General features: G+C 41.5%; 1 protein-coding gene across 1 annotated transcript; it reads left to right on the top strand.

Moving 5' to 3' along the window:
• The first annotated feature begins 3,384 nt into the window (after positions 1 to 3,384).
• LOC138674766 (olfactory receptor 5G3-like) lies at positions 3,385 to 11,870 on the top strand. The gene is made up of 2 exons (XM_069762584.1): positions 3,385 to 3,501; positions 10,929 to 11,870. The coding sequence occupies exons 1-2, from the start codon at positions 3,385 to 3,387 to the stop codon at positions 11,868 to 11,870; spliced, it is 1,059 nt and encodes a 352-aa protein (XP_069618685.1).
• The last annotated feature ends 1,566 nt before the right edge of the window (positions 11,871 to 13,436 follow it).

Raw genomic sequence — 13,436 nt, 5'->3', positions numbered from 1 at the left:
TTATTAAAAAGATATACTGTAAAGAAGGTTGTCTAACCCACAATGTAATCATGTGATTCAGGATAAGGCTTTACTCACCTAGTAATTTGTCGTAGTCTTCCTGGCTCAATAGTTAAGACATTGAGTAGACAAGTTCAGTAAATATTTTTATGGTTTTTTTTTATCTCATCATTCATTTTGTAGATGATATTATATTTCATAAATGGCACAGATTGCATACATTTCTAGTTAATGTTTTAGTTTTCTATTATGGGTGGCGTTTGGTGCATACAGTCTGCAGTTCACTTACATTAACGGTCTTCAGTCTTAGCTAAAGCTTTCTAACCCTGTTCCTCAAATTACCAGTTTATATTCCAATTGTTAAGCACATGATTTGTATTTTGTCCCTTCCGCATTGCACCTCCAACAGCTTTGATAACACCTCATTCTAAATCCAATATGGAGTTGTCCACTATAACTACTCCCACTATTCAGGGAACTCTCTTCACAAAATGGGGTTTGTCTATGGGAATTTTTTCCATTCATACAGAAGAGATCTTCTATCCACGCTGCCAATTCTAAGCTCAGCTTACTTGGTACAAATTTTGCTCCCGATTTGTTGTGTTACTATTTTGCTAATTCTGGTTTCTGAACTTGGCTTGTATTCAGACCACCTCATACTTTCTACTGGTAACTATTTCAAGATAGTACCTTTCTTATTGTGTAAAAACCATGTGCTCCATGAATAAGTCCAGCTACCTGTATAATATTTAAAAGATGAATCATAGAACCATGGAATGTTAGAGTTGGGAGGGACCTCAAGGGTCATCGTGTCCAACCCCCTGCTCAAAGCAGGATTCACTAGATTCATTTCAGACAGATGTCTGTCCAGCCTCTGTTTAAAGACTTCCATGAAAGAGAACTTACCACCTTTCTTGGCAACCTATTTCACTCATTGATCACTCTCACGGTCTGTATCTTCTCCCTTTCAGTTTCATTCCATTGCTTCTCGTGTTTCCATGTGCAAATGAGAATAAGGATGATCCCGCTACACTATGACAGCTCTTCAGATATTTGTAGACAGCTATTAAATCTCCTATTAGCATTCTTTTTTGCAATTTAAACATTCCCAGATCCTTTAACTGTTCCTCGTAGGACATACTTTGTAGACCGCTCACCGTCCTGATAGCTCTTCTCTGAACTTGCTCCAGTTGTTCAATGTCTTTTTTAAAATGTGGTGACCAGAACAGGACACAGTATTCCAGCTGAGGCCTGACCAAGGAGGAGTAGAAGGGGAGAACTACTACACGTGATCTAGACTCTATTCTTCTCTTAATACATCCGAGAACTCTATTTGCCTTTTTTTGCTGCTGCATCACAATGTTGACTCATGTGCAGTTTTACAGACTACAATGGGAAAAAAATGTAAGGAAAGTAGCATAGGTAGTTGACTGAAAATAAGCGCAGGCCTGCCTGTCTGCAAAAGCTACTTACACGGGCAACCCACCAGAAGGAGACCCAACTTGGAGTCTCCACATTTCCAAAAATAATTTTCACACATCACTAAAGTGGCATCAATTTCAACAGAATAGAAAGTTTATAATAGGCCTCTGACACACCTTCCACCACATGCAACCCACTACGCATAGACCCAACTTGCAGTATCCACATTTCAAAAAATTGTTTGTAAGATCAGCAGCAGTGGCAACAGCAGGCACAAGAGACATCACAAATATGAGATCTATACAAGACACTAAATACACCATTGCTTAGTCTGCCCAATCTGTGACTGAAGTGAAAAAGTCATTGGAGTTCCATGACTTGTTCACTGTAATAAAAATTAGGCGGTCTTCTCTTTGAGGGGACAGCCAGATACGCTTATCCATCAGGACACCACCAGCAGCACTGAAGACACTTTCTGAGAGAACGCTGGCTCTCGGGCATGACAAAACCTCCAAGGCACGACAGGCGAGCACAGGCCACTGTTCCATTTTTGAAGACCAAAATTTAAAAGTGTACAACCACACAAAGGCATTGTTATTGAGCTCTAGATTCTCCTGCACCATCCTCTCCAGTTGTTTACAGCATGACAATCTTGTAGTCTGTTCTGCTGGTGCTTGAGCTGGTCTAAAAATATGTATAACGACTTACAGAAATTGCTTATGCCACTTACACTACTGCTGCTGCTAATGTTTTATTGATGATGACTTGACTTTCACGGGGTTGGACTTCTACAACTTGGTTGCAAACTGCTTACCCCACTGCTATCTTGGGGAAAACCACCCTTAAGATTGTCTACAAGCATAGTAACATAGTAACATAGTAACATAGTTAGTAAGGCCGAAAAAAGACATTTGTCCATCCAGTTCAGCCTATATTCCATCATAATAAATCCCCAGATCTACGTCCTTCTACAGAACCTAATAATTGTATGATACAATATTGTTCTGCTCCAGGAAGACATCCAGGCCTCTCTTGAACCCCTCGACTGAGTTCGCCATCACCACCTCCTCAGGCAAGCAATTCCAGATTCTCACTGCCCTAACAGTAAAGAATCCTCTTCTATGTTGGTGGAAAAACCTTCTCTCCTCCAGACGCAAAGAATGCCCCCTTGTGCCCATCACCTTCCTTGGTATAAACAGATCCTCAGCGAGATATTTGTATTGTCCCCTTATATACTTATACATGGTTATTAGATCACCCCTCAGTCGTCTTTTTTCTAGACTAAATAATCCTAATTTCGCTAATCTATCTGGGTATTGTAGTTCTCCCATCCCCTTTATTAATTTTGTTGCCCTCCTTTGTACTCTTTCTAGTTCCATTATATCCTTCCTGAGCACCGGTGCCCAAAACTGGACACAGTACTCCATGTGCGGTCTAACTAGGGATTTGTACAGAGGCAGTATAATGCTCTCATCATGTGTATCCAGACCTCTCTTAATGCACCCCATGATCCTGTTTGCCTTGGCAGCTGCTGCCTCGCACTGGCTGCTCCAGGTAAGTTTATCATTAACTAGGATCCCCAAGTCCTTCTCCCTGTCAGATTTACCCAGTGGTTTCCCATTCAGTGTGTAATGGTGACATTGATTCCTTCTTCCCATGTGTATAACCTTACATGTGTATAAGCGTATTTCAATAATCCAGCATATGCACATCCCTTTCCAGAGGGGTAAGCATCTGGCTAAATTTGAGTTATTGTTATCTGTGGAGACACGGGGGATCGGTGGGCACCCAGGTCTGCCATCCAGAACAGCATGAACCAGGGATCGTCTCTCCGAATGCCCTCTCTCTTTTTAATGTGGGCATGACACTACTCAGGCAACATACAGTGAGGATAAAACTGTGTGGCAGTAATTTATTGAATCACCAACACAGAATAACATACAGTCCCAGTAAATACCCAAGATGGTGAAAGTTACAAACTCTCACCCTTTCACTGATTTGCTGGGATTAGAGCTGCTTCCAGTGTCGCATTCCCCCAACAGTGGCTCCCCACTTTTGACATGCCCCCACAGTGAGGAGGTAATGACTAGCTTTGGAAGACTACTGAGAGCAGTGAGGTATGTGGCCACATTAACTGATTGTCCCAATCTGGATTCTTTAAGACATCTCTGAGGTTTCAGTGTTGGTCAATGAAGCACTCCTGGGTGCTACCAGCAGAGTCTGTAGTATCCTAAGCTGAGATCCTGAAGAGTCACACCAACCAGAAGAAAAAGTCTCTTTATATAGTGGCATGTAACCTATCTTTAGATTTAAGAAATGTCCTTCAGCCTAGTATCACAGATAAGAAGAATTGTAATTAGATCACAAGTAGCATTACTTGATTATTTAATCTATTTGCACCATTTTCCCTCTCTGCTTTCGAAGTCACCAAACTCGCTCCATAACACAATGCATAATTAGCATTTCAGCAAACATCATTCTTCAGTAGCCATACCTTACTTTTCTACAAAGATAATAGAAGATAAACAGCAGGAAATAATACAAGGGGTTTATATGCATCCTACAAGAAGACTCAATACTTCAGACAACAGTTTATGATTCTGCGCTTATACAATTTACTTCTGGCATAATTAAGATAAAATAGTGAATAATCACATTATCCCTTCCGCATCCTCCTCTGCTTTTAACTCTTCATCTGGGTTCATCCCCTCCTCACGCACACTAAGTGCATTCCAGCATGTAACTGCTGATGATTGCATTGTCAGCGCTAGCCATCTAAGTGGCCATTTCAAAACTGTGAGGAGGAGTGTGGAAGTCTTTCACTTGTGCCCAGTTTGCAAGTGTGATTTACACCATGTCGAGACTGCTTTAGCCAAGGCAATACAAAAGGACATGCTGCACCAAGTATCATCGCTGCTGCCACAGATGCTGAAACATGGGCAGAGTGGAATTCCACCATGTCAGAACATGGCTAATTAAACGGTTAACCGGTAGGCCAAAAGACTTCTGTAGCGATGCAAGCTGATGAACTGCGGGGTTCCATCGTCAGAACTGAGCAAGCAGCTTTCAGCAGCAGCACATCCAGGCCAGGATAGAGGCATAGAAATTGCTGTACCACCATGTTGAGGATGTGAGCCTTGTAAGGCATGTGTGTAAGGTGGCCTCCACCAGTTTTGCAACCTTATTTCACACGACCTTCCCTGGTTCCAGGTTTAGTGGAGAAAGCCATTGCTCTTACTTGGCTTGGATACCTGTCCACAACTCTTGAGCTGTGTGACTGTGATTTCCAAGGCATATTACTTTATACACTATCTGATTGCAGTGAGCCATGGCTGTGCAGTATGGAGGTGGGGGAGATTCTATCTGCACTCATGGAATGCATGTCTGATTAAGAGAGAGGTTGAGGGCACAGTTGGAGTCCCTAGAGGAGATGGAGGAGACAGAAGTAGTGTTAGATACAAAGGTTTGTCCCACAAGAATTAAGGATTCAAAAACTTGTGCAGCAGCCCCTTGACTGCCTGCCCCCACAGCCACCAGAATCATCCAGTACCTAGTAAGTGAGATGTAACACCCCTGCCCACGTTTGCTCATCCAGGTGTCAGTAGTGAAATGCACCTTGACAGACATAGATTTTTTAGGGGAATGGGTGATGTTGGTGACATGCTGGTGTAGCGCAGGCACAGCTTTCTTTGACAAATAATGGTGACTGGGCAATTAGTACTGGGGGACTGTGATGGCCATCAACTTTCAGAACCTGTATCTATCCACCAGGTGGAAAGGCAACATTTCCATAGCCAACAGATTAGAGATGGTGTAGTACAAGCTCTTAGCTTTTCCATGTGTAGGAGGATACATTCTTTCATGTGACCAGAACTATGGGTCCAAGAGCTGGCTGCTGTGTGAGAGAGGGCGAACTACGTAGAAAAGGACAAACTGCTATTCTGTGAGTGAGGTGCAGGCAGAGATGTTATGGTGGAATGAGAAAGATATGTTGTGGTAGGTGACAAAAAAGCAGCAGTAATGTTGTCTTTCTTGACAGCTGAACAGCTCTCACTCACCTCAAATGTGGTGGATAAACATTTGTAGTTTCTGTGGCCAGAGACCTGTCTGTGCACACTTGGAATAGTGACAGAGGAGGAAGAATCAGCAGATGTGGATGATGGGACAGCCAGTGATTGGTGAGGCCCGCTAGTCTGATTTTTAGCATGGAGAGACTCCTACATTAAGGCATGTTGATCGTGCATGTGCCGGTTCATGCACATACTGTAGTTGTCAAATTATTGCAATTTATACCTGTACTGAGTACTTTTTTGCAAATTTGACAGATAATGTGTGTGTTGAGTCATCCTTTGTGGTTTCATGAAATGCCCAGGCTAGGCAGCTTTTGCCACCCTTGTGAACTGCACACTCACAATCGGTTCTGGCCATAGGTAGAGTTGGGGCTGAGGATGCAGTGCTTGCCATAGTTACCTCACTTTCTGTCTTTGTGGGAAGTCACTTCACCTCCTCCATCTCCCCTGCTGAGCTGCGCAGCTTCGTACCTTTTGGTTCACACTAAGTGGGATCTACAATCTCATCGTCATCCTCTCTGCTCTCACACTTTTCACCCTGTGAGTCACCCTCCTCCTCTTCCTGTCCTGACACCACAGTACAGTCTGCGTGCACCTCTGGTATCTGAATCTCATTTGCATCATCTCCTCCCTCGGTGGCTACCATCTGGTGATGAGTGTCTAGATTTAGCTTGAACCCTACTTCATTTGGCCCCAGATCCAACAGGAAAAAAATTTCACACAGTTTTTGCACAAACAATTAGGAGTAGCTAATTGGACCTCATGGCTGCACCACTAAATTAAGCCTAATGATTTTTACGTGGAAATCTGGAATTCTGATTTGCCACTGGAACAGTAGGGAGGTCATACAGGCATGTGGAGGCCACACACAATACTGAGCATTTTTTCCTTGTCATGAGGCACTTCCACTGAAGCTGGATCAGCCTGTAATTTAATTTTCCACTTTGATTTTGAGTATCATAACAATTCCACACCTCCGTGGGATATTTATTTTGATTTACTTTGATAATTGTTAGGTTTTATTGTTCTGAACACATTCCACTATGCAATGAATAAAAATTTGCAACTGGAATATTTCATTCAGAGATATCTAGGATGTGTTATTTTAGTGTCCCCTTTATTTTTCTGGGCAGTGTACTAGAAATAGTTGAGAAATCGGTCAGAAGGTAAAATTAATCACTGTCTTCTAATTTTACTTACCGTTTCTTTTCTTACCCTGCTCTTTAACCATGCTCATATTTGCCCACACCTTTTTGCTCCACTAATCCTCACTCTCCCTCGCTATCCCCAAACCCCTGCACCCTCAAACCAAATAACTATCTACCCTCTCTCTTACCCCCCACCTCGCTTCATCTGCAGATCTGCTCCTTAACCTCAGACCTCTCCTACTAAAATACTATATAAGTCGATCACTCTCCTTCATCCACCTGCTTTCCCTTTATCTTTTCCTTCTTACTGCTGGTGACATATCCCCCAATCCTGGACACCCACCTCATACATCCCACTAATCCTCACCCCTAAACTTCTCACACTAAGAGAAACTAATGCAATCCTTCACACTTAAAATCAATGCCACTGACCCCCACCCCATGCTTGCTCTCTCTGGAGCACTTTGGAATGCCCACTGCAACAAGCTCCATGTGATCCACGATCTCTTTACTTCCTGCAACCTCTCCTTCCTGGCCCTCACTGAGACCTGGTTGATGCTCCCTGACACAGCCTCCCCTGCTGCATTGAGTAACGGTGGCCTCCACTTTCCCCACACTCCTTGCTTTGGCAACAGACATGATGAAGGAGTGGGTTTCCTTCTTTCTAAAAACTGCTTCTTCAACCCTTTCCAACCCCCCCACCTTATCCTCCCTTCTTTCGAGGGCCACTCTGTCCGTATCTACTCTCCCTCTAATCTCCAAATGGCTGTCATATACTGACCACTGGGTTCAGCCCCTGCCTTCATCGACCAATTCTCCACCTGGCTTTTTCAATTTCTCACTGCTGACATCCCCAATATCATCATGGGTGACTTTAATATCCCTACTGACACCTGCCTGCCAGCAGCCTCCAAACTCCTGTCACTTCATCCTTTGAACTTACTCAGTGGTCCTCCACAGCCACTCACACAGATGGACATACATTAGAACTCATCTTCACCCGCCACTATTCACTATTTAATCTCACAACCTCTTTCCTCCCCCATCTGACCACCATCTACTCACCTTCTCATCCCTGTCCTCCTCACCAGCCTCCCATGTCCAGCCACTAGCACATCCTCGCAGAAACCTCGCATACCTAGACACTCACAGAGTCTCAGACTCTCTTCTACCTCTGTCCTCCATATCTTCAATCCACAACACAGACAGTGCCACCGCTCTCTATAATGCCACCCTCACATCAGCCATAGACTTAGTTGACCCTCTCACGCATGGTGAAGTGTGATGAATCAATAGGCAACCCTGGCACAAGAATCTCACCAAAAAACTTTGACAATCATCCAGGGTCAAGGAGCGGCATTGGAAGAAAACATGCCTGCCAGACGACTTTACTGCTTTCAAACAAGCTACACTTGCTTTCAAATTAGCCCTCACCTCTGCCAAACAGATCTATTTCTTAAAACTTGTATCTTCATTATCCTACAACCCAAAACAACTGTTCAGCACATTCAACTCTCTCCTCCGCCCACCACTTCCACCTCCAACTCTCCTCATCTCTGCTGAGGACTTTGCCACTTATTTAAAAAATAAGATCAACCTGACAAGGCAAACATTTACTGTTCCACCACCCCAAACACTCCATATACCAGACCTCTGCCCTTACCTAATAACTTCCCACTCCAATATCACTGATGGAGAGCTTACTCATCTCCTTTCCAAATCACACCTCACCACCTGTGCACTTGACCCCATCCCTTCCCACCTGCTCCCCAACCTCACTAACAAGCTCATTCCAGCCCTAACTCATCACTTCAATCTATCACTATTTTCTGGTACCTTCCCCTCTGCCTTCAAACATGTCACCATCACACCCATCCTCAAAAAAACTAACCTTGACCCAACTGCTATGCCCAGCTATCACCCCATATCACTGGTCCCATTTGCTTCCAAACTACTTGAGCAGCATGTCTATGCTCAACTTTCCTCCCACCTCTCATCTAACTCTCTCCTTGACAACCTCCAATCTGGCTTCCACCCCCACTACTCCACCGAAACTGCCCTGACCAAAATTACTAATGACTTACTCACAGCCAAAGCTAACAGACAGTTTTCCATCCTCCTCCTTCTTGACCTGTCCTCTGCCTTTATGAACATATAGTAACATAGTAACATAGTTAGTAAGGCCGAAAAAAGACATTTGTCCATCCAGTTCAGCCTATATTCCATCATAATAAATCCCCAGATCTACGTCCTTCTACAGAACCTAATAATTGTATGATACAATATTGTTCTGCTCCAGGAAGACATCCAGGCCTCTCTTGAACCCCTCGACTGAGTTCGCCATCACCACCTCCTCAGGCAAGCAATTCCAGATTCTCACTGCCCTAACAGTAAAGAATCCTCTTCTATGTTGGTGGAAAAACCTTCTCTCCTCCAGACGCAAAGAATGCCCCCTTGTGCCCGTCACCTTCCTTGGTATAAACAGATCCTCAGCGAGATATTTGTATTGTCCCCTTATATACTTATACATGGTTATTAGATCGCCCCTCAGTCGTCTTTTTTCTAGACTAAATAATCCTAATTTCGCTAATCTATCTGGGTATGCTCCTTCTTCACCTCTCGCTTCCTAAAACTCAATGCAGACAAAACTGAACTCATCATCTTTCCTCCATCTCATGTATACTCCCTACCCGATCTATCTATTATGGTAAATGGCATTATGCTCTCTCCCGCACCTGAAATCCACTACCGCAGACAAACTCTCAACTCTGCCCTCTTCTTCAAACCACATGTCCAAACACTTTCCACCTCCTGTCGCCTCCAACTCAAAAATATTTCCAGAATCCATCCCTTTTTCAGCCCTCAATCTACTAAAACTCTATCCTCAAATCTCTTCTGCCCGACTAATCCACCTCTATCCTCGCTACTCCCCTATTTCTCACATCTGCACATCCCTCCACTGGCTCCCAATTCCCAGCGAATCCAGTTCAAGCTACTAACACTGACATACAAAGCCATCCACAACCTGTCCCCTCCTCATATCTCTGAACTAATCTCCCAATATCTTCCCTCATGTGATCTTCGATCCTCCCAAGACCTCCTACTCTCCTCCACACTTATTCGTTCATCACACAACCGCCTCCAAAACTTCTCAAGATTTCTCTCGAATATTCCTCATCCTCTGGAATTCCACGCCTGGACACATCCAATTATCCACTACCCTCGGATCCTTCAGATGGAAGCTGAAAACCCATCTCTTTATGGAAGCTTACAGCCTGCAATAACCATTCTGTCTCCTCACCACCATCAGAGCTGCTGCACTCCTGACCTTCTGTCTCTCCTCCATTATGCCGTATAATATAAGTCCGTAAGGACAGGGTCCTCTCCCCGCTATACCAGTCAGTTATTGTAAATTTGTTTACTGTAAACAATATCTATAACTTTGTATGTAACCCCTCATGTACAGCACCATGGAATTAATGGAGCTATATAAATAAATAATAATAATAATAATTAGCCTTAGAGAGGTGTTCACACAGGTCAGGGACCCATCAGACTTATGAGGCCACCTTGAAGATGGTTGATGGGCATTCATTATTTGGCCAAATTTTGTGCAAAGTGTCTTATGTATTTTTCATGTATTTTCCCTAATATTCAAAAAGCCAATTTTTCTATTCACATTTCATAGATTTTACATTGACATGCTTTAACACGATTAAGTACCACCACTTTTGTATATTGAGCATGAATGTAGCTGTTTTTGGTATGCACCTGTTCAGATTAGTTCTTGATGTGCAAGTCAGTTTTCTGTTATTTATTTGGTTACTATAACTAAGCATTGTACAGAAAAGTTTATGTTGAAAACTGATACACAGTATCATTGCACTTATTAAAAACAACTTGTGTTTATTACATTCATGTGTACAGGATTTTTTTTGCTGCCCTGTAATAGTAGGAAATTGGAGATTTCAGCCTTCCTATACCAATGTTCTAAGACAATAAGTTATTTTCAAGAGTTTTGAACCTACTTGTCTTGTTCTCTGCAAAATGTACTGCTGATCTATATATTTCTGCTTCAAGAGAGTTTAGAGCACATAGATTTTAGCTGAAAAATAGTTTGATCCGAAGCGTTCTAATGTGTTCTTCTCCCAGGCTGCACCTGCGGTAAATCATAAATCAGATCCCATTGATCAGCTACATCTGACATCTCTGGTGCATATTGTTATAACTTACTGACTTGATATTGACCGTAAATAATATTCCTTTGCTTTATTCCAACTAAACACAGGAACAGAATATGACCATCGTTACAGATTTCTTTCTCTTAGGATTTCAAGCTAGTAGATATTTAAGAATTTCCCTTTTCTGCCTTTTCCTGCTAATTTATTGTGGGACAATATGTGGGAACCTCCTGATCATCACCCTGGTGTCCACCAGCAAGAACCTCCAGACTCCAATGTACTTCTTCATCTCACAACTGTCCGTCAGTGACATTTTATTTAGCACAAATATTGTCCCCAAAATGCTTCAAATTATTCTGTATAAAGGGAAGACTATTACTTTTATTGGTTGTATCGCCCAACATTATATTTTTTGTGCCTCCGAAGTATTTCAATGTCTACTCCTCGCAGTGATGTCTTATGACAGATACGTGGCCATCTGTAATCCTCTACGTTACGCTACCATAATGACGAGGACTTGTTGTATGAAATTGGCCGTCATCTCTTGGTGTTGCGGTTTTTCTTCAACATTGATTGACTCAATCACAACAGCAATGCTAACATTCTGTGGTCCCAATATAATTGACCATTTCTTCTGTGACATGAATCCTCTACTGGACATTGCCTGCTCCGATTCTTCCGTTGTTCACCTTGAAGTCACATTATTAGCTTCTCTTTTAGCAATGATCCCAACCATAATAATAATTATAGCATATGCCAAGATTATTGCTGCTATCTTAAGAATTCAAACCAATACTGGCAGACAGAAAGCCTTCTCCACCTGTAGCTCCCACCTCACCGTGGTCATTATATTCTACTGGACCATGTTCAGTGTTTATGTTGTCCCAACACAAGACCAAACTATAAATATCAGTAAATTCCTATCATTACTGTATACTGTGTTCACTCCTTTTATAAATCCTATTATATACAGTCTGAGAAATCACAATATAAGTGAAGCAGTGAAAAAAAATAAACTTTTAATCTACATTTTAACTTTTCAACTTTAATACATTGCGTGCAGTGATACTATAAGGACCAGCTTAACTTTTTGCAATAATGATATATTCATAAATGAATGGCACTCTTGAAAAATAAGAAACTTTGTAGTATATCATATTAGAGAAACCTACTTCTTTCTCCTTCTGGATTGTTTATTCTTTCTGAAAATCCTCAATTCCCAATGTAAGATCTCTCCTTCCCGATTTTATCATTTCTGAGGTAGGTGATAGGTTGGTGGAGAACTGTTGTTGTCTTTTCAGGAGAACTTGCTGGTGAATGTTTGTGCCTACATTTAGCTCCTTCCTCTGTAGAATTTAAAAAAACACCAATCATCATCTCCTATCTCAGAAATTGGAAAATCTGTCTTCACTGAATGTTGATTTAATAAACATTACCCTCGAACTAAAAAAAAATCAATCAATAGCGAGAGGGAAAGATATTTTTCTGATAAGATGTTTTTCATACTGAATGAAGACATTTTGGGGGAAAAATTGTAATTCTGAATCTCTTTGTCTGTTTTACCATTTAAAATATTGTAAAATAAATTATTTGTAAAACGTTATTGAAATTAACAATCATTGTTTTCATTGTAATTTTTCTAGAGCTAATTATCTGATAAAAATTACAAGTCAAATATAAAAATATTTAGAATTGAGAGTCCTCAGTGGTTGATACCTTTTAATGGCCAACTGAAAAGATGGTAATAAATTGCAAGCTTTCGAGACTACACAGATCTCTTCATCAGGCAAAGACTAAAACAAATTCTGAAGAATCACATTTTTTATGGGATTCTTCAGAATTTGTTTTTAGTCTTTGCCTGATGAAGAGACGTATGTAGTCTCGAAAGCTTGCAATTTGTTACCATCTTTTCAGTTGGCCATTAAAAGGTATCAACCACTGAGGACTCTCAATTCTAAATATTTTTCTATCTACTGGCTAACACGGTACCAAGATATATATCTTTCCTAAGTCAAATATATTATGTTACGGAGAGAAAGCTAGAAGACAAAAAGTGCAATAGGGTTTTATCCGATGGCACAGAGTAATAAGAACTGTGAGATGACCACTCACCTGATACGGCTGCAGACTAGCAATATGAGAAAGGTATATGTAACAGCTGCTTCGGATAAATACAGGAAAAACGATGTGCAAAAAGATGGTATCAATCAATTGCCCTGCTGATAAAAGCTTGATAGCCTACGTAAAATCAAAGTAGTTTAATTATACAGGTTTCACAAGTCAACACGTTTCATGGTTCTGCACGAGCTCTTCATCAGGCCCTAACTTAGGCTTTTGTCCTGATGAAGAGGTCACGCAGAACTTTGAAACGCGATGACTTGTAAAACCTGTCTAATTAAACTCTTTTGAATTTACCTTGGCCTTCGAGCTTTTATCAGTGGCGCAATTGAATGACACCACCTTCTTGCACATTGTTTTTCCTAAAATATATTATGCTTGCACAAATATTTTCTTTAAAACTGTTTTTAAATTTTGCATTTAAAATATTAAAAATGTAAAAAAAAATGAAATTGAGCTTATTTCTACTTATTCTGAGAACCATATTTGAATTCTTC

The sequence above is a fragment of the Ranitomeya imitator genome, chromosome 4, assembly GCF_032444005.1.
Source record: "Ranitomeya imitator isolate aRanImi1 chromosome 4, aRanImi1.pri, whole genome shotgun sequence".
Taxonomy (NCBI): domain Eukaryota; kingdom Metazoa; phylum Chordata; class Amphibia; order Anura; family Dendrobatidae; genus Ranitomeya; species Ranitomeya imitator.
The sequence above is the reverse complement of the archived record's forward strand: the minus strand, read 5'-3'. Positions and strand labels throughout refer to the sequence as shown.